The sequence below is a fragment of the Blastomyces dermatitidis genome (assembly GCF_000003525.1).
Source record: "Blastomyces dermatitidis ER-3 genomic scaffold supercont1.11, whole genome shotgun sequence".
Lineage (NCBI taxonomy): Eukaryota > Fungi > Ascomycota > Eurotiomycetes > Onygenales > Ajellomycetaceae > Blastomyces > Blastomyces dermatitidis.
The window spans coordinates 1,257,793-1,278,148 of record NW_025544784.1 but is presented as its reverse complement, the minus strand read 5'-3'; the positions used below and the strand labels follow the sequence as shown (position 1 = coordinate 1,278,148).

Below are 20,356 nucleotides of genomic sequence, written 5' to 3'. Positions count from 1 at the left end.
AGTTCCCAAAAAGATCACCCGGATTGCCCCTGTTTGTTTTTTTTTCTTTTTCCCGGGGACCTGGGTAGAAGAAGTTTTTAAGGTGCCCGTGGGGCCTTCTATTTCCCCCCCCCCCCCCCCCCCCCGGCGGGAGCGTCTCGTTTGATATCTTGGGCACATACGGTACTATATATAGCAGCACACGATATCTACTCAGCGTTGTCACTTTTTTAGTGTGTGCGCCCAGGAGGCATTATTATTATTATTATTATTATTATTATTATTATTATTATTATTATTATTATTATTATTATTGTTGTTGTTGGTATGTTTCGTGTGGCAGCGGCATGATGTTGTTTATTGCTTAGCTAACTACAAGCAAAACCGCGTAACAGTAACTAACTACGGGAGCGCGTTGTAAGCGCTATAAGTTAGTTCCTATATGTAGTTAACTAGTAACTAACTAGTTAAAGAGGAACAGCCAAAGAATGAAATGCCCCTGAGGCCAAGCAAGCATGCCTGGCGATCGATGCAGATCGCAACGACGCGCGATCCAGACTTGCATGTAGATTACAGAAGTAATTCCAGTTATTATTTAATATTCTTGAGATAACTACGGAGTAACTAACTAGTAGTAACTACATAACTACATCATTGGAGCTTCCTTAGCTTAATAAGAAGGTTTCCCACAGTGAACCCTTCTGGTCGCTTAAAAAAGAACAGAGATAGAAGCATCCATTATCCATTCCATTCCATCTACTGGAATACCTCATCCGGCTTTGGCCACACGAAGGACAAACTCAAATCCGCAGACCCAGCGATGTAATTGGGCTGTGTTTTTTGGCAAACCTGGGAGGATCCGCTGGTCGAGCCTCATCAAGCGATCGAGGTTATCGGGGGGGCGTCGTCCATTCCCATCCAGTTGCATCCACTTGCTCGTCTCCCTCTGCAGATTCAATATTATTCCTCAACATTTATTATTAATTAAGTTATTGTCATGTGTTGGTGACAGATTGCCCAGCAATCCAATCCGCCACCATCCATAGGCCCGTGGGCCGTGGAGCGACGGAACCTGACAGATCAATCGCAAAGAATGTGCCCCGCTCTTGGCATTTCTCCTGGTCGAATATCAATAGAGGGGTATTGTTTGTATTGGGGGATCGATATCCAAACAAAAAGCAATCTATCTATCTTATTGGCAGGCCCTAAAGTGTTTAAGGCTACCTAGGTACTAGTTAGTACCGGAGTAGTGGGTGATTCCGCAGATTCAAAAAAAAAAAAAAAAAAAAGAAAAAGAAAAAAAGAAAACACGGGAAAATGTGTGCATCCACAAACTGGGGGATTCCAAGATTGATCGGCTGTTATTCTTGTGAAACCACCTGGGCATCACAGGAATCAATCAAACACACAAAAAAAAAAGGGGGGACTTAACCACTTGTCGCTCGACAAGCCGCCCTGGAAAAGCAGCCACAGTTGGCCACTCCACTGACTGGCGCTGGCTGGTTCAAGCACTGCAGCAGCGCCCTAAATGGTAGGTTATTCGGCGGGCGGCGGCATAAGGTTCAGGAGTCTAATCTTGTATGCAAGAGTCTATCTTCGCGAGCCACAGTTGCGAGTTCTCAGCCGCTTCCGCCATAGTAGCAAGTCGTCGTCACGAATCGCTTGTCGTTCGTGGCTGTTGTCTTTATAAAAGCGCGATGTTCCCCTCTCCCCCCTTGCTCCCGCCTGGAGCTTTAAGCAGCATATCCTGTGGCTATTTCTTCTTCTTCTTGTTCTTCTTCTTCTTCTTCTTCTTCCTCTTCTTCTTCTTCTTCTTTCTTCTTCTTCTTTCTTCTTCTTCTTCTCCTTCCTTCTTCTTCTCGTCCGTGGACTTTTATATACTTACTACTGTACATCAATCAGTTGCTTGCGTACATATTTCCGAGTCCGCTCTCTCACCCTAGCGAGGTATGCATATATCAATACTCTTATCCCCCTGCCGATTCCTCCACAAGTCGCAATCCTTTGTTAGCTAGTATTGCTCTAATACTAATTCTGTTTCTAGAAGGCGATCGCGCCGGCTTTCACAATGCGCGCTTCGTCTGCACTCCTTGCCTACTCGGCACTGAGCTTTGGCCTCACCACGGCCCAGTTCATCGAAGCTCCGGAAACATACCACAACCCATATGGCGTAGTTTACTCTGCAATGCTCTTGGACAAAAACACCACCTCCCTTCGCGGGACAATCAACGCGACTGCCGGGCCGGGCGGACACGGCGTGGTGTACACCCTCGAGTTCTGGGGCTTTCCAGAGGAGTCCAAACACGGGCCTTTCCGTTAGTAGCAGCACCCTATAAAACACCCTATTTCTCTACAGATCTGTAATTCTGACACATACACGCGCTAGCCTACCACGTCCACGATCAGCCTGTCAACAGCAGTGGTGACTGCCTGTCTACTCTTGCCCATCTCGACCTCACCTTCCGGGGTGAGTACCCCCCTTGTGATAAGAGAAAACCTTGGACCTGCCAAGCCGGCGATTTCAGCGGCAAGTATGGAGATATCATGAATCTTACAAACGGCACTCATTACTATACGAAATTCCATGATCCATATACTTCTACGCACCATCGTTGTCCATTACAGCAACATCACCCGTATCAATTGCGGCAACTTCTCGTTGATAAGCAATGGTACCACGCCTCCTACGCATACCAAGAAGCCTCCTCATATCTTGCCTCCTACGCATACCAAGAAGCCTCCTCATATCTTGCCTCCTACGCATACCAAGAAGCCTCCTCATATCTTGCCTCCTACGCATACCAAGAAGCCTCCTCATATCGTGCCTCCTACTCATTCCGTACCTCATCCCAAGCCTCCTGCTCATACCATTCCGCCTCCCGTGGCTCCTTCTCATATCTATCCTCCGTCGGCTCCTTATCCGAGTGCCCCGTCAATTCCAGTTTATCCGCCAGGACCGAATCCTTCACCCGGTCCGAGTCCTCCACCAGGCCCGGTTGTTCCTTTGGGCACGAGTTATTCGCCGCGTCCGACCACTCCACCAGGTTCGGGTGTTCTGCCAACGACCTCGGGAGCGCCAGGCCTCCCACCACAATCACCGCCGCCTGCTATTGGTGCTGCTAACCGTGTCGGTGCTGTCTCAGTCGGCATGGTCCTCGCTGGCCTTGCCGTTCTCATGTTGTAATGAGCAGTTCAGTTCAGTTCTAGGGAGGTCTAATCCCGGCGGAGTTTTTAATGATGGGGCAAAAGGAGAGAGAAGAAAGCCAAACAGAAAATGGAGCAACTTGAAGAAAAATGTACCGGAACTGTGTTCGACACCTTAGCTTTTGCCTATTCTTTTGGTTGTGTTTTGTTTTTGTCTAGTTTTTCTTTCTTGTTTAATTTCGTTTCATTTAAGGACGGACTAAAGAAAGTCTATGGAAGTGGTGTTTATCTTCTTTTGTTCTTATACCTATATGTTGTCCCTTAGTTAATTATCTCTTGTATTTCATTGCATGGGGGGGGGGGGGAAGGGAAATGAAAACAAAAAAAAAAAAATTGAAAAAATTGAAAAAAATGAAAAAATGAAAAAAAAACATGAAAACCAAAAACCAAAAGAAAAGAAGAAAAAAGAAAGAAAAAAGAAAAAAGAGAAAAAAAAGAGAAAAAGGAAAAAAAGGGGAAAAATGTATATATATATATATATATATGTATATACTATTTGCGCAAGCAGTTCTATCCCAGACTCAAGTCTCCCGAACAACAAAGGATACACTTGTGTAAAGCGCCTTTGAAATTCTTTTTCGGCATTTATGTGGGCTGTTTTCCCCTTCCCTCCATTCCCTTTTTTCTCAATCTCCCAATCGAACTACTCGAACTACATGAAAATAATGTGCCCCCCATGTTAGTTTGTTAATGGAGAGTCGGTTTCCGGTAATCCGGGCAGGCGGGCGGCTTTGCTTTGCGGTACTTTTGCGCGCAAACGTCAGCTAATTCTAATTTTATATAGTTAGTTATCTAGTTATATGTTTTTTTAAAAAAAAAAAAAAAAAAAAAAAGGGGGATACTCGCGGCCCCACTATCTTCTATTCTATAGTGGATAGTGGATAGTGGATAGTGGATCGTGAATTATAGGTGAAGATAGTGTGGGTGGGGCCGATCGTAACCCTTCAGGGTTGTTCCTTGGTTCTTCTATCTACCTAGGCGGGTTTTGGTATCGGGTTTGGATCTTTGACTACCCCCTAACCGTGTTGTGGCGGGCAGCCTACAGGTTGCGTTGGTGTTATGGTGGGTGCCATGGTAGCCGTACCTTCGTTTTTTTTTTCTCTTTTTCTATCCTTTTTCTGTATTTAATTTTATTTTATTTAAAACCCTGAAATATAGGGAGGGACTATAACTAATAATAAGTTAACAATGGCAGAGGCAAAATTTAAAAATGGTAACAGGTGGCTTCTTTCGCAATGACAAAGTACTGGCTTTATCTGTTATCCCAGTGGAATGATGGCATTGAGGTAGCAACGGCGCAAGATATGTAGGTTGGTATGAGATGGTGGGAACAGATTTATCTCTGATTGTGGTACAAGTACATCCACACAAAATCTTGTGATGGTAGAACTATGGATCCAACTCTCAGGTCGATCGATCGAGAAAAGCTACCCGCCACCCAAGATAATAACCAACCAGACAGACAGATACTATTAATAATAATAATAAGGGCGACAAAGCGACAAATTAGTTGTATTAGATCTCAAATCTCCAAATCCTCCTCCCCCTCGACCCCACCCTTTTACACTGCCAATACAACATATCATGTTTCCCCCCCCCCATTAACACTCCCCACATCCCTCCGGTGGCCCGGCATCTCCCGCACCACCTCGACTCCCATGGTAAGTTCCTGGAAGTGTGCTAGAAACCTATACCCCCTCGGTAGCGCGGCAAGCCGAGCCCTCATCGGCGATGAGGGTGGCCCGGTAGCACCGTGACAGCGTGCGCGGACGCCCAAAGGTCGTTTTGGGAAATGAGGTGAGTTATGTATGTACTGCACCTTACATTTTCCTAATAAGGAAGAATCAAGAGAGACCCGTGGGCCCCTTGGTGTGCAGTGTCCACCCTTTATCCAAGTATCAAGCATCCTAGCTATCCAGACTGGGACTTTGGATATCTGCGTCTAACCCTAGGTCTTGCTTGGTCTTTGGGATTGCTGCATCTTGCTCCAACGGCGCTGGCCATTACCCTAAAACGGGCTTGTCCGGCTATATTCCTGCATTTGAAGCAAGAGCTGATCACCAGCTAAAAGCAATCTAGACTTGTAGACCACATACTAGAATACCCATGAATGGCGTACCCTAGCTACCTACGTTCTGGTCAGTCAAAGAATCCAACAAGTGAGCAGAGAGGTGGGGGGGCTGTTCATCCCGCTATCATTTTTTTTTTTTTTTTCTTTTTTTTGTTTTGGTATTCCTCCTTGGCTTTTCTGGAACCTGTCACAAGATTTTCTACTCCCAGGGGATATTCAACCCACGCATCGTGGAAATGTCGTATACATATCGCTGCTGTGATATTGGCCACGTGTTAGAAACGAGATCCATCCCTTGCAACGACCATCTATCTGCACGGCATTAAAATCCCCTTACTCCGTAGTTAGTTAGTTAACCTTATGTTTTTAGATCCTTCAACAAAGAGACTCGAAAAATTCCTTGCACGCAAACCCCCTGCACATAGCAATGACTTCTTTGAGTGACTTCGATTCATGCAGAGCCGGATATCTCCGTGGCCCACTCCATCCTCCAGCTCCCAGCGCTGGCAACCCGCCAACTGGTAAGAGTATATCGCCCCGTTGCCGATAGATTGCAGCTAGAATAGTTCGATCAAAAAGAGCCCATTTCGTAGCAACCAGGGTAAAAAATCTTCTGCCGTGAGCGCAAGGTCTAGGGTTAGGTTGGTTAGTTACCCCAATCGGTAACTAAGTTAGAATAATTAACGTTAACTAAGTTAACTAATTAGGGCACACTCGGCTTTGGAGCTAAAGCTACCTAAGTACGTTAGCCAGATCGCACGGGGTTAACTAACTGGTTAACTAACTTACGGTTAAAAAGCTTATTTATATGAGAAGCTAAGTTTAACGTCAGAGCATTCAGGGCACTTGCAAGATAGAACAACTCCTGAGATGTCCAGACTTACTAAGTCAATTAATTCCTGGCCAGATCTTGAAAATTACGAAACTGGAAGTACCTGCCCGCCTTCCCCTGGAGGGGAAGCTCATGTACTGTTTTTAATTGTATAAATCCTTATATATATGTTTATATATATTTCGATCCTGTGCAACTGTACCTTTACATAGCATACGGCTGTACCTATGTTTCCACGTTTATACAGATGCGCTTTGGCCCTAGATGAAGGAGAATCCACTGTCTTTTTGTTGCTTTCTTGTGCCGTGAATCGAGTCTTCGTTCCATAAGCCGCTTGTTTATCTGTCGCTCATCCTAAAACATTTCATGGGCTCAAATCCCCCGACAAGGGAGCCCGAAGCTTGATGCGGAGTGTTTCTGGAGTATAGAAGTTGCATCGGTATGTCTGCTCGACGGAGCAATATTCCACACTGAGGATTGGGGAGTTAAGTTAACAAAGAACAGGCAAGTAATTAGGTAAATACTATTGGATGGTGAGAGTACACCAAAAGTGGCCGTTCAAGTCTTCCGCCCAGCCCTTATTTTCTCGGGGATGCGAAGACAATCCTTTCTCCTTTTCAGCCTTTCAGAAGGATGTAATTGAAGATGAGCCTCTAGGCATATAGGTTGGATTGATATTATCAGAGGTAATTTGACTTTCATCTCAATCTAGGGTTTTTCTACTATGTACAGTTTTGCGTGCCTATTCCATGTTCTGGCGTGCGTGAGGTGCACAATCGGTTCGTCGGAGGAACCGTCGCGCGATTCGATTTCAAGACAACGGCAGGAGTGAAGATGAATGCGAAGAAGGGCGGAGGACAACAAGGTTCTTAGGTCAAGGCTCAAAAATTGAAAAATTGAAAAAAAGAGGGAACAACCTACACATATAGAAAAGACGGAATGAGAACGGAGGCAATATATAAATGGGGATGGACTCACTTCGACAAGAACATCCAGATTAAATAAGAACATGACAAACCTCTACGAGCAAAACGAAGAGCAGATGAACTCAGCTATCACTCCACAAAAGGAAAATTCCAAACCGACCCTGCATCCCATCCATGTCCCTCGGCCGCGCCTGTGCCCATGACCTCCCCATAAAACTCTCCCAAGCCTCCCGCCACGGCTTCAAGGGCATAGAGCTGTTCTACGAAGACCTCGAATCCCACGCCCAGGCACTCACAGACGGCCTCACCCACTCCAACCAGCTCACCGCAGCCCAAGAAATCCGCCAGCTCTGCGACAAACACAACCTGCAAATCGTCACCCTGCAGCCATTTCTCTTCTACGAGGGCCTGCTGGACCGCGCGGAGCACCATCGGCTGCTCAATGGGAAATTAGCGCTGTGGTTCCAGCTGGTGAAAATACTGCGCACGGATATGATTCAGATCCCGGCGAATTTCCTGGGTCCGGACCCAGGCACTGGCAAGGCGCGGACGACGGGGGATTTGGATGTTATTGTTAGCGATTTGAGGGAGGTGGCGGAGCGGGGGGTTGCGGGAGGACCCGCCCGTTCGGTTCGCGTATGAGGCTCTTGCGTGGAGCACGCATGTAGGTACCTGGGAAGCGTGCTGGGAGGTGGTGCAGAGGGTTGATAGGGCGAATTTTGGCATTTGTTTGGATACGTTTAATTTGGCTGGAAGGGTGTATGCGGATCCGGCAGTGAGGGATGGGAAGATGGTTAATGCGGATGCGAATTTGAGAGCCTCGTTGGCGCGCTTGGTGGCTACTATTGATGTGCGGAAGGTATTTTATATACAGGTTGTCGATGGGGAGAGGTTGGAGAGGCCGTTGGTTAAAGGGCATGAATGGCATGTTTCGGGACAGCCGAGCCGGATGTCTTGGTCGCGGAATGCGAGGCTGTTTGCGTTCGAGGAGGATAGGGGTGGGTATCTTCCCATCCTAGCTATTGCTCGGGCTTTCTTTGACCTTGGATTCGAGGGTTGGATCTCGCTAGAACTCTTCTCGAGGTCGACTGCGGACCCAAAGCCGGATATTCCAGCAGCGCACGCGAGGAGAGGGGCCGAGTCCTGGAGAAAGTTAGTTCGTTATCTTGGGTTGAAGGTAGATGTCTCTTGGCATGTATGTTGATAACGTTTGCTGCAATGTAGATCGCATGGAAGAGGTTAAATAAAATTTATTTCCACACATCCATTTACCCCTTCTAAATCCCTCCAAACCGGCAAAGCATCCTGACACAGCCAATGACGCAATTGTTCAACAGAAGGGGAAAAATTGATATTCTTGTACTGATCTAATTTAAACGGAAAAAACAGAACCAAGGAGTAAGAAAACGAAGTCATATCTTTGGTTGTTGACTTGGTCGTTGAAGACAAACACTATCATCATTAGTTCCCTGACCTAATGGCGCCTGTTCCTGGATTTAAACTCTCTTCGTGTATTTGGAACCCGTTTCATGAAATCATCGTTCATAGTTTTCGCGTATACAAGCTTCGGGCGAATCGTGTTGTTGTTGAAACGGTCGCGAGATGTAAAACATAGTCAGCACGAAATCAGAGGGTTCATGACGCCATAGAAGGCGCGATTGGAAATGAATGAAAACGCTCTAAAAAAACGAATCTCATGAGAAGAGTCCCAACACGCTCTTAGCAGGAAGTCAAAAGTCAAAACAAGTAAAGACGAGAAAGTGACATGCTGGTGAAATTTCTTGGTTAATAAAGCGAGACCGTAGACAAGTCACTTAATTGATAAATGAGCGCATCTATGCCTCTTGTGCCCACCGTCGCTCTCGCAGGGGCATGACTTCTCCTGCTCGAGCACGGCTTCCATCAACCTCGTGACGCCAAGCCCAATATTCACTCAGACGTAGCTCAGCATAAGAAGCATAGTCGAAGTCGATCTGGGAAATCGTCGCCTGGATCAGCGCCCATACGCCCCTATTAGTTTTCAATATTAGTTATGGGTTCTCTATTTTGCGATGGGGAACCAAATTTCATTCCATACCAATAGAAGCCTGGAATTCCACGGTATCGATCAACCTCCTCAAACAATTTCTCAACAAGGTCTTTCTGATTAGCTCCATTCAAGCCAGAATATTCAGCATAGCTCTTGACGTATTCAGTGAGGAATTCCCGCCGAACAGGCTGCGTCGGTATCTTGCTGAAATCGCAATCGTAACCAGCCCATTCCGCAAAATGGTTTGCGATATCAAATGCTGCTGGTGATGGTGTTGCATATTCATAGTCGATGAAGCTCACGGTTTCATCTCCAGTTGCATCAGCAGGAGTCGAACCCGGATCCTTTGGTAGAATGATGACATTGGCGCTCAAAAGGTCGCAATGGGCAAATACAAGCTACATCTTCATATTAGCATCTTGCGGATTAATGAGATAGTGCATGTAAACGTACCCCACCCTTCCCAAATCCCTCTTCCTTATCAAACTCCACAACTATTCTCTCAAATTCTTTTTGAAGATTCTTCCGCCTCGAGCGTTCCTGCTCTGTAGTTACAGGTAAGGCAAGAATCCATTTCTGCAAAACAGTCCAGAGACTAGTTCCTACATGCCGAGTCTTTACGGGTGTTATATCATCCACCTCCGTTGAGGTTGTGGAGGTACGGGTGGTGGGGCCAGTCATAGAATTCGTCTCTTCTTGCTTTCCTTGGGTCGAGGTCGTAGAGGGTTTTTCGTCGATTGGTAGTACCGCATGCCATTGAGCAAGTCGTCGCGCGATTGCACTGAAAACGCGCGGATTGTTCAGGTCATTGGGCGAAGTTACCTTCCCACGAATGAAGCGGTAGAGGAGGCCATTTTTAAACCTGGCAAGGAGCGGCGGGGCGAGACCCCGTTCAGCAAGCAGGGCATGTGATCTGGTTTCTCCTGTTTACAGGATGTCATTTTAGTTCCCAATTCCTAACCGCTATTTTGGGGTCTACATACGGTCGCGGTCGATTAGTATTTCAGTGTTGTTTCCATAGGCTCTCATCAAGACTGCATCGTTGTCGATCTGTTCATCTGAGAGGCCTGGTACTCTTTTTATAATTTTCAGTAGCTATATCACAACACCAGGTATGAATAATAAGCACATGGTTTTCTCTTCGTTGCGATAACTGTCCATTACATACGGTATTGGTTATTCCATCCGTAAATCTAATAAATTCAATGTTTCCTTCGGAGTGTTCCCAGTGCGGGTTCAGCGTCAGCACAAGCCTCAGCGCTGAGGCTTGAGAATCAGCTTGATTGTATGATAATGGGATGTAGCGCAGAGAGGCATGTCCTTTGTCTGGCACGTTTCTAGAACCCATTCGGAAAGTTCTATATCTATAACGAGGGGTAGATGCGGTAACAGAAATAGGGAGGCAAACGAGAGTATATTCTAGAATCTAAAGAAAGTATCAACGGTCAGCCGTAGGTCTATAATAGTAGATTTCCCCGGAGCGTGCACCAGCTCTGGATAAAACAAAAGGCCCGGAGATCCTCAAGGGCCGTCTGGGCGGTAGTAGTGGTGCAGGCTACTAGGGTCGGATGACTGGCTCGGGGCCCCAGAAACCAGGTAGCAGAACAGGTCAATGAGGAACACTTTCTTAAGAGTGTTGGACACATACCGTAGAGCAAGAGTGTTGGTTTGCGGCAGAGAACAGTGCAATTGGAAGTGAAGACGTTGGTGGGAAAGTGGTCTCGTGCCCAGCGAGGAGAGTTGGACTTACGGGGGAGCGGCGCGCCGAGCCATGGAAGTACTACGCCTCCACTTTTGCGCTGCGAGATACCTCCGGGATAAAATATTTCCGCAAGTCACCCACTTTATCACGTGCGACCCGGCACCGGCCCAACTCTGGAACCTTGTAGCCTCACGCTAGGTGGTTCATCATATAACTACGAACTCCAAGGACCCAAGGAGAGGTATGATAGTTACAGTGTATAGATGGGACACATGCGCAGCTCCGTGCTTCCAACTAAATTTAATTTCTCGATTAGAGACCAAGCTGTGGTCGGGTCGGATGGGATACGCTGCGTGTTATGTGCCCATATAGCCAACCATTGCAAACCTAGCATTCATGTCATGCGCTCTGGTGCATCCTGCATAAAGAAAGAAATCCCATGTCATCTTAACTCACAGTTGTTCTTCGCCAAGATACCTATATTCAGAAACTATTTGAGACACATTATTTCCCATAGCCCCTTGCTTCGTTTATGGAGGTTTACACTCCGGCAAAAAGGGGGGAAAGCCCAAGAAATTCCGCGACTAGGAAAGTTGTCTAAAATGAGATTGGGATCCAGCAATGAATGTCAGAAAAAGATCGTGGCACCAATTACTGTTTCATGGCCGCATTGCTTCACGCCTTTTGTTCCCGAATGGTTTGAATACACCTAACTATTTCCTGTGATGTGTAGCTAGAGCGATTTCAAGTTTTGGGATGCGTCAATGGGCGTGATTGGTGTCAAGAAACTTCCTGAGCGGAGCAAGACAGGGGTGCCGTACTGCAAGCTGCTGAGGATTCTTGCTGGGTAGCACTCGAAGAGAATGCTGCAGAACTGAAAAATCGATTCTGTTCCCTCATTGAAGCTGAAAATTCGTTTGGAGGTTGAAAGTATCGAACCAATCTGCAACCCAAGCTGGTTTCAAATGTCTGCACCCGAGACCCGAGCTATGGCAGCTAAGACAAAGGCGCGGCTACAAACTTAACACCGGCCGTTCCATCCACTCTCCACCGGAGGAAGCCCAATATCAGAATTCAGGAACCGGTGGGAGAAATAAGCCAGGTGGACCCGCTCCCCAAAGCAGCATAGCATTAGGGCTCGGCGCGGTTCTCAACCCAATCCAGCCAAAAAAACGCTATAGATCACGTGACACTCGATTTTTCTCTTTCCCTATAAAAGCGCATTTCCCACGCCGAAATTTTTTATCCTTTTTTCTTCTTTTCTTTTCTCCATCATCAGTAGAGGTTTACATAACCATGTAAATTTCAAAACCGGAGCTCCGCTACAATGCGGCTCGCTGAGGGTCATCCGTCCTTACACCACTTTTATTTGTGCGTTGTTTTGTGAGAAATGGGTTTCCTTCCGTTCCCAGCTCTGGAGACCGAATTTCCGCGTCGTCCTTTTTCCCAAATTAACTTTTATGGCTGGGCTTATTTTCCTGTGGGCTTTAGCTGTGGAGGAGGCGTGACATCTCGTATCGTCGCCATTCTCTGTTTGTTTTTGGTCGTTTGTCCGTGTTTAAGATGTGGCCTGGTTGGGAGTTTTGCCTAGAGCGCCAGGCCGATTTTACTGCTATTTTGGGTGTGAAAATATGCGCCCCACGTGAAAAATATCAAGGCTGAAGCAATGAAGATCAAACTAGATTTTTGAGCAAAAATACTAATAATAATAATAATAATAATTGAACTACATACTTTGACGATTCACACCACTTTCCTTCGTAAAATTTCGCACGTTGTCAAGCTGTTCCGCCAAGGTCCGTGACCCATTTCCCCCTTCTCTTCCACCAATACAGGGTATATGCCGCATGAATACACGTCGGATACGCATCCTCGAAATTCACTGAAACGAAGATGCCAATTCGAAGGAAAGCTCTCGTTTATTAATTACTTGGGTCCCCAAAAAAATCAAGCAATCCAGCCCTGCACCACCAAACTCCCCAAATGCGGTGATAAAGATGCACGGTTAAAAACTGATTCTCCATCGTTTCCACATATCATCAAACCCAGAGCATCCCTGCCCTAAACGTCCCTCTCTCGGACTTCACGCCTTCTTCGCCCGTCCAATCTGAATAATCTCCCCCGTATGTTTATCATCTTTGCGTAGGACAGGCCAGCTCGTCCCGTCCGCCTTTGCTAAGTTCAAGTCCATCTTCGTGCCCATGATTTGGAAACTGGACTTCTCCACATCGATGGGTGCGTAGAGGTTGAAGGTTTCCTTGAAGCGCTTGTTATCGGCGGTCGGGAGGTCCAATTCTATTGTAGTAGGCGAGGAGAAGTTAACTTTCGCGCTGGCTTTGTCAATCTTCTTGAGGTAGAGGGTGGCCATGATGGAGGTCGCGGTTTGGTAGAAATCGGTGCTGAAAGTAAAAAGTGCAAGGCGGTTAGCAAGTCTTTTCAAATATTTTCCGGCACATCCACCAACACGGCTCTCTAATCTTTCCAATTGGACGTATCTGCTGTAGTCGTCATGAATAATTCAAAACAACTCACCGAATATTATCAACCTTCTCCTCCCCTGATTTCTTCCCCTTCCCAAGAAATAAATGTCTAGCTTTTTCTTTACAGCCAATTATCTTCATAAACTCATCAAACTCCAGTACTCTGCGCTTACAACAGCTCCAACCTTTGCTCCCCTCATGGAAGATCGGTTGACCCGGATGATGGACGCATTTTTCATCATCCCGTGAAACGGAGGGTGAGTACTTCGCGTTGCAGCCTCTTCGACGACATGTCGCGCCCGCTTTGATTGCAAGGGAAGGGTCATCGGATTCCGATTCTGGTGGAGGAGAGGCCGTAGGGGTAGGGGTGTGCACGCCCGCGGCGGAGAGGGTGGTTGGGATGTTTCCAATGGCTATGGGAGTATGCTTAGGGGTAGTGTCGGGTGCTGCCTGGGGTGTCTCCTTTTGAGGCTCTGGAGCTGGCGTGTCATCGACTGCTGAGTGTTTCCCCGTCGTGCATGGTGGGATGGTCAGGAATTCGTCGAAGCTGAGGACGCGGGGCTTACAGCATTTCCATCCTGCAGTGGCAAAGCTCTGTCAGCTAGCTGCGATGCTTTTTGGAGGAATCCTCCTCCCGCACTTATTTTCCTGGATTCTATTCGGGGCCCTCCTTTGATCTCGCGTTTTGCTTCTCTCATATATAGTTGTCCAAGTAAGAAGTCCAATTTCACAGCGTCATTGGGACTGACCTTTGTGGCCTTCGTGAAATTCAGGCGGGCCTGGATGATAAGTGCACGGTTCGTCAGGGTCCGTAAACACCTTGCCGCAGCCCTTGTGTACACACTTTTGCGCCATATTTTGTTTTATGATATATTTCCCAGTAAATAGGCTCTCTCAATTCTGTTAGGAGTTGGCTGATAGTCCGTAGATATTGAGTCTGAGATGGGATGTTGGGCGGTCTGGAAATATTTAAGTAAATACTTACATCATCCTCGATGCTTTCTCGGAGCTTTTGCTGGCGCCAACGCCCCCAAACCCATCGAAGCTTCTGGTGCCATCAACCAAAGACCAACCACCCGTGCTTCTTTGCATTTTGCAGGTAGATTATATCTGAGCAATATCAAACAGGGCAACGCTATTATTCCCCAGCTTATTCTTGCCAAAGCAAAATCCAGGATCGCGTATGTGCCCTCTGATGAATACACGGGCTCAAATCGCTCACAGTTTGTTCCAGTGATTGACCTGACACGGCACGATGTACCCTACACGCCGCCTGCTCCAAAGTACTCGACTCACTCTCTTCACACGCATCAATTGCTCGCTATGCGATACGGCAAAATACACCGTAAAAAACCTACGGGAAAAGAGACCATTCTTATATTCAGAAATTGATGTGATGGTCCCACAAAATAAAACGTGGAAGGACATTTACGAGTTTGACGTACCGGTTCTACACGTTCAGCGCGTAATGTCTAAATCCAGCGATGGACGCGAAACCCTATCAGACCCGAAGAAGCTATTTCATCGATTTACCGAACAGGAGGTTGAGAATACAATAAAGGAAGTAGAAGAATAAAATAAAATATTACGGCTTGTGTGGTGTGGTTATTATGCCCCTGGGACTATATACTGTATGCCGCTCCATAACACCTCCTGCGGGGGTCGTATGGAGGACTCCTCATAAACCAGCACGAGCAGTTTTCAGTGAGTTCGACAGATGGGTAGGGAGAGCAGCGACGTCGGAAATCACAGATATCTGTATGGAACCGTCAGCACTCGATGCAGTGGACGAGAAGATATATACAATATGGAATCCAAGTCTCGTCTTACCATATGGAACCCTTGCTCCGCGTACTTCTTTGCGGACTCGCCATCTGCGCTATAAATTCCAGCCCTCTTACCGTTGTTAACAGCCGCTTTGCGAATCCTTTCAATTGCAGCCACCAAGTCCGGATGGAAATCACCCCTAACAGGTCGGCCAATATTGTTTCCCAGGTCCCAAGGACCGATCAGGAGCACGTCTAACCCTGGAACCTTTGCGATTTCTTCGACCTAAACCGTTGCAAATCAGATTCCAGTTAGCTTCCCAAAGTTTTATATAGGGGAATAGAATCAAAGAATGTCTTAGCCCGTTAATAAACCTTTCTGCAATCCATACATTTTCAAGAGCCTCCTTAGTTTCTATCTGAACAATTGTAACCAAGGCTTCATTCGCCTGAAACAAATAATCTGTTTGGGAAAGAGTTCCAAATGACGCCATGGGAAATGGGCTTCCAAAGCCTCTTTTGCCCAGGGGAGGGAATTTGGCTGATTCGACTAGTTTCTTCGCATCGTCTACCGTGTAGAGGAGGGGGACCACTATTCCATGGGCTCCTGCGTCCAAGGCACCTATCGTAGGAGTTAGAATCGGGTTGAAAAGGGAACCATTGCAAGAGTATACATACGTTTAACCATCCACGACTCGTTGGCAGCGATGCGTACAACAGGACTAACACCCGTAGCGGCAATTGCAGCCACGGCCTCGTGCATTTGGGCGTCTTTTATAGTTAGAATGAGCAATGGTTAATAATCCGGCCAAAAAGCATTGACACAGCAGTTGATGCACAAGTTCAGAAGCCTTGCCCCAGATTCGTAGCAATACAACCATCCCCTGTATCTAATAGAATAAACACAGGACATTGTTTCTTTCGTCCTTTAGGTATTTACCTGCAATGTTGCCGTGCTCCGTGTCAACACAGATCCAGTCAAAGCCGCTTCTGGCCATGAGCCGGGCAAGGTTGGCCCCAGGAAGCATTTGCCATGCGCCGAACGAAATGCCTCTGCCCGTCCGAAGGGCTGTCTGTAGACGGTTGGCAGCTTGCATTGTTGTTGATTATAAGGACTCGCGGTAGAGGTGGATTGAACGGAATATCACTATTGATGTAAGTTACCTTGTCTCATTGTCTAGCCAGCGACAGCAGCGATTTCGTCATACTTTTCCTTCTCTTTCTCCCTTTTTCTTTTTTTTGTTGGTTCCACCAAACATCAGCACTCAAGCGACAATATCTCCACTTTGCGTCGCCGAAGATCCCACCTCATTTTACACCTCATTCTTATAAAGTCTTGCTTTGATAGACAAAGCAGAATTATCTTCAACAGAGCCTTCATCTGGTATCCGCGACATTACATTATTGCTGTCAGCCACCAAGCGCCTCTGAAGAATTTTAATACCATGTAGATTAATAATGGTATTCCACCTGAGATTGGCAACTGTTCATGATCAAGAACATTTTGCAGAAATGTCAGTTAATATTTACATTCACTAGATTGCTCTCTTCTTGAAACTCTCTATTCTAGTGAGCTGTCAATGCTGGTGACAATTTTACATACTGATCATTGAAAGATTATGTCAGTGAAAGTTGAAGATATAACTCTATATGAAGAATGAGAAGAGATCAAGACAGCCTTGAAATTTGAGATAATGAAGAGCATGCTGCATGACTATGAAGTTCAAAGACACATCATGCAATATTACAGATGATGAGAGAAAGCTAGTTGACAGTTTAAGTACAGCACATGAACAGGTAACACAAGAAGTTCTTTCTGAGTATAAATGTTATGTGATAAAGGCATGAATTATGTTCAAAAAGAAGTTCTCATGAAGCTATCTTCTTGCAGCTTTTTTCAGAACAGGTGAGGCACAAAGCATTGTCATTTATTTGCAGATAAGAGTCACTCAGACCAGAATATCTATTTCTTCAAAATCAAACATATTACAGATACTAAACCTATCATCATAGCTGATTCTGATTATACATAGAGCGTTCTTATTGAGTGTTGTTGAAAGAGATATAGATAAATAATTTGTAATCATCAGTTCTTCTCTATTCTTTTCTCTTTTCATAAATTGCTCATTTCCATTTCAGTATGAAATGATTCAGAGAGGTTTGTAACTATATGTCAATTCATGAATGAGAATGACCAGTATCAATCATCTCATGGCAGAATCAGATTTCCTGTGAATGTCAACTACTGAAAGCTTATGAAAGATAGTATACAGACCTAGAATCTGCTGTGATTCTGGAAGAGATCACTTATCTTGATAATAGAAACTTAGATTGAGCTGCTGCTTCTGAGAAGTGAGACTTCTGATGACAATAAGATCTATAGTCTCAGAATTTTGCAATTCATCCATTCAGCAAGGTTCAGTTGTGAGTACAATCAAGTCTGAGGGTTTTGACACACTTGTCACATCTATTGACAGTCAGCACTCAGCAAGACCTGCAGAGCAAAGACAGGTGGAACATACGGTATACCACTCTCAGAGCAAGGTATTTGGTATCTGATAGCAAGCAATTGCATAGTAGAATGATTCATAGATATCCTCACAACTCTGGATTTGGCAAACAAGGAGATCACAATACAATTCTTTCATACCAGCAGCTTTGGTTTGGCCAAGGGTCGCAGTGCATATTAAAACCGCTTGGGGACCTGATTCTCGGAGGACATTGTAAAGGAATCGTTTGTACTTTTTGCGTCTGGCTGGCTGAAGTCTGTGCTTCTACAACGCTTTTTGTCTGGGCAACCCTCACGCTTCCCTGGAGCTTGAGATCCTCAATGGTGCAGACAACCTTATCCCAAGCTTCGTTAGTCTGAAGAGGTTTATGGCGCGAGAGACGTTCTCTACGCAGGGCCGGTTGTTGGTTTTCCATAATCGATGGAAAGTTAGTTTCAATATTGATATACTGTACATACATACACGGTATACCTGGCGAAAGAATGGAAAAGACCTCGGGAGATGAGTGAGATTGGCACATGACTACGGAGTAGTGTGGAAGTGAACTGGCTCTTGGCAACGATCTTTCCAGTTCCACCACATCCCATTGGTATTATTATTATGAGATGTGGGATGTGGTCCTCGCGCCTGCATGACATTTGTATGCTTCGTGTCATAGTTATTATTATTACCTGAGGAGCTAATGCCCAAAGAACAAGGTCAATTAACCTATCACACTTCGCCCCAACCGACCAAGGGTAAGGTAACTAAACAACTCCATGCAAATCGCCCAACCTCACTCAGTTTTTGTCTCATCATCCAGACCTTGCAGACTCTACCACTTAAGACGAACATTGAGTGTTTAATATTAGCGCCCAGATCCAGTGAGGTTTCTGAAATGCAAGTACTGTGTGGACCTAATCCAAACTGGATGGGCTCCCTTTTAACTGTCTGCCAATTCACACTCCTTCAATTATAAAGACCAAGCTCCACCATTTCCTATCTCCTTAAAATGCCTCGTCATCAAATGATGCCCAGAATCAATAAACCTGAGTGTCAAACGCCGATAGTTGCCAGAAAACGCCAGGCACCCGAAGACAAAGGTAATATCTGGGATGTCCCGGGAACGTCCTTACTGTATTTGGGTCTGACTTGTTATAGGGACACATGTTAAGGAGGAACAACGACCGAGACCCTACCGTAGGAGCGCGCGCCTAAGCAGTAAAAACGCCCCTGTATGTGCACTTCCTCAATTGTATGACGGCGATATGAAACTGATTACTCGGAGCTATTGCAGGAGCCTCCCACCTGCACCCACAACCGAGAACAGAGTACAAAACCAAATCATAAACGACCTTGTGAAGATCAAGCGCCCTCCTCCCTCAAACGACCTCGATTGTCTACGAGCCTAGCTATTGAATATATTTTTGTGGAAAAGAAACGTGATATTGCTAGCTGGAAGAAGGTTGACCTGATCGGATATTGGTGCAAGAACAATCGCTGGCCTATAGACTATTTCGAAGCACAGCCTGGAGAAAACATGAGCCACCTACTTGCAAAGAAAAAGTCAACGGCTTCTGTTCGCTGCAAGAACTCAACCTCGAGTCTCGCTACGGGCTCCAACACACCCACTGATCAAGAATCGAGAGATGGAAAGAGCGCCAAATACAGAAGCGCTACCTATGAGACTCTCCTTGCCACCAAGGGCAGCTTTATGGCTGAATCCGAACTTGAAGTAACAGAAAACAGCAAAGAGATTTGCAGGACACTACTTGATGAGAAACAGATGATTCCTGAAGGCACAATATTTCAGAATGATCGGTTCCGGAAGGCTTGTCAAAAGCTACAGACTAAAAATGAATCAAGGGTTGTTCAAGATATATCTCGGTTGATTGTCCCTTCGGCAGAGACATTTGCTACATGTGGCGCTAAGAATTTAGAGTGTTTGACTGAAAGTGTCAATGAACAGTGGGCTTCCTCCATTGCCTTCTGTGGACCACGCCCGCAGCCTGATTATGCGGTTGGCTTCAGCCGTTCTGCATTCACAGAAGACCAGCTGAAGAAGTTTGAGCCATTCCTTGGCTACGACCTGGATTCCTACAGCTCCTTCTTCCTAGCCACCTTCTACATGTACTTTCCCTTCTTGACCAGCGAGGTGAAGGGTACCGTTGCACTTGACATTGCTGACCGGCAGAATGCACACAGTATGACTCTTGCTGTGAGGGGTGTTGTTGAACTGTTTAAACTGGTGGGACGGAAAGAAGAGGTCAATCGCGAGATCTTGGCTTTCTCAATCTCACATGACCACCGGACAGTGAGAATCTACGGCCACTATGCTGTGATTGAGGGGAACAAGACTTCCTTCTACCGTCACCCCATCAGAATGTTTGACTTCACGGAGCTTGACGGCAGAGAGAAGTGGTCTGCTTACACATTTACAAGGAATGTATATGAGAAGTGGGCGCCAGATCATCTGAGAAAGATTCACTCTGCTATTGATGAGATTCCTCCTGGAGTAAATTTTGATGTTTCACAGTCAGAATTTGGACTCTCTCAATCAAGCGTTCCATCTTTTTTGAATGAGGATAACAGTCAAGAAATCTGTGCACTCTCAGCAGAAGTTACACTCAATACGTCATTCACCCAGCAGACGCAGGTATTGAAGCGGCCACGGAGGCAGAAATAGTGTGAAATATCAACACAGCTCTTTTCAGAATATTATCATTTGAATTATTCTTCATGTGATACAAGCATCAAATGCTCGCTTACGCTCGCTTTTCTGCTTGCGCAGCCCCCTCTACCACTTCCACCCTCCCCCCCAACCACTCCCTACCCCCCCTTTACCACCCCTTCCACCCCTTACCCTCTACCCCCTCTA

The 20,356-nt window shown here is 46.1% G+C and overlaps 8 protein-coding genes across 9 annotated transcripts; 4 read left to right on the top strand and 4 right to left on the bottom strand.

The window, feature by feature from the left end:
• Positions 1-1,507: 1,507 nt before the first annotated feature.
• On the top strand, positions 1,508-6,129 carry BDCG_08481 (the record flags this gene model as incomplete). 2 transcript variants are annotated; one of them, XM_045424263.1, is made up of 6 exons in its annotated part: positions 1,508-1,510; positions 2,024-2,294; positions 2,366-2,510; positions 2,605-5,321; positions 5,625-5,890; positions 5,962-6,129. In XM_045424263.1, 4 exons carry the CDS (start codon positions 1,508-1,510, stop codon positions 3,161-3,163), a joined length of 978 nt encoding a protein of 325 aa, XP_045282569.1. In that variant the 3' UTR covers positions 3,164-5,321; positions 5,625-5,890; positions 5,962-6,129. The 2 variants fall into 2 exon arrangements, with proteins under 2 accessions (XP_045282569.1, XP_045282568.1); XM_045424262.1 differs by having other exon boundaries at positions 2,605-5,354; positions 5,625-5,895.
• A 436-nt stretch (positions 6,130-6,565) lies between these two features.
• BDCG_08478 (ethanolamine kinase) lies at positions 6,566-11,671 on the bottom strand. The gene is made up of 6 exons (XM_045424260.1): positions 10,690-11,671; positions 10,210-10,467; positions 10,025-10,136; positions 9,495-9,964; positions 9,090-9,439; positions 6,566-9,022 (listed from the first exon to the last, which is right to left on the bottom strand). The coding sequence occupies exons 2-6, from the start codon at positions 10,387-10,389 to the stop codon at positions 8,848-8,850; spliced, it is 1,287 nt and encodes a 428-aa protein (XP_045273016.1). The 5' UTR covers positions 10,390-10,467; positions 10,690-11,671; the 3' UTR covers positions 6,566-8,847.
• Positions 7,187-8,255, top strand: BDCG_08479 (4-hydroxyphenylpyruvate dioxygenase; the record flags this gene model as incomplete). Its single annotated transcript, XM_045424261.1, has 3 exons — positions 7,187-7,648; positions 7,713-8,164; positions 8,237-8,255. The coding sequence occupies 3 exons, from the start codon at positions 7,187-7,189 to the stop codon at positions 8,253-8,255; spliced, it is 933 nt and encodes a 310-aa protein (XP_045273017.1).
• A 1,041-nt stretch (positions 11,672-12,712) lies between the features above and the next one.
• BDCG_17802 (uncharacterized protein) lies at positions 12,713-15,915 on the top strand. Its single transcript, XM_045426861.1, has 2 exons — positions 12,713-14,404; positions 14,458-15,915. Exon 2 carries the CDS (start codon positions 14,479-14,481, stop codon positions 14,797-14,799), a length of 321 nt encoding a protein of 106 aa, XP_045282567.1. The 5' UTR covers positions 12,713-14,404; positions 14,458-14,478; the 3' UTR covers positions 14,800-15,915.
• On the bottom strand, positions 12,827-14,078 carry BDCG_08476 (CORD and CS domain-containing protein; the record flags this gene model as incomplete). The annotated part of the gene is made up of 3 exons (XM_045424259.1): positions 12,827-13,142; positions 13,276-13,801; positions 13,973-14,078. 3 exons carry the CDS (start codon positions 14,076-14,078, stop codon positions 12,827-12,829), a joined length of 948 nt encoding a protein of 315 aa, XP_045273015.1.
• On the bottom strand, positions 14,821-16,086 carry BDCG_08475 (2,4-dihydroxyhept-2-ene-1,7-dioic acid aldolase; the record flags this gene model as incomplete). Its single annotated transcript, XM_045424258.1, has 5 exons — positions 14,821-14,979; positions 15,054-15,275; positions 15,382-15,611; positions 15,668-15,760; positions 15,930-16,086. 5 exons carry the CDS (start codon positions 16,084-16,086, stop codon positions 14,902-14,904), a joined length of 780 nt encoding a protein of 259 aa, XP_045273014.1. The 3' UTR covers positions 14,821-14,901.
• Positions 16,087-17,298: 1,212 nt separating this feature from the next.
• Positions 17,299-18,315, bottom strand: BDCG_08474 (uncharacterized protein). The gene is made up of 2 exons (XM_045424257.1): positions 17,512-18,315; positions 17,299-17,456 (listed from the first exon to the last, which is right to left on the bottom strand). Exon 1 carries the CDS (start codon positions 18,017-18,019, stop codon positions 17,618-17,620), a length of 402 nt encoding a protein of 133 aa, XP_045273013.1. The 5' UTR covers positions 18,020-18,315; the 3' UTR covers positions 17,299-17,456; positions 17,512-17,617.
• On the top strand, positions 17,732-20,164 carry BDCG_08473 (uncharacterized protein; the record flags this gene model as incomplete). The annotated part of the gene is made up of 3 exons (XM_045424256.1): positions 17,732-18,581; positions 18,640-18,713; positions 18,776-20,164. The coding sequence occupies exons 1-3, from the start codon at positions 18,491-18,493 to the stop codon at positions 20,162-20,164; spliced, it is 1,554 nt and encodes a 517-aa protein (XP_045273012.1). The 5' UTR covers positions 17,732-18,490.
• Positions 20,165-20,356: the final 192 nt, after the last annotated feature.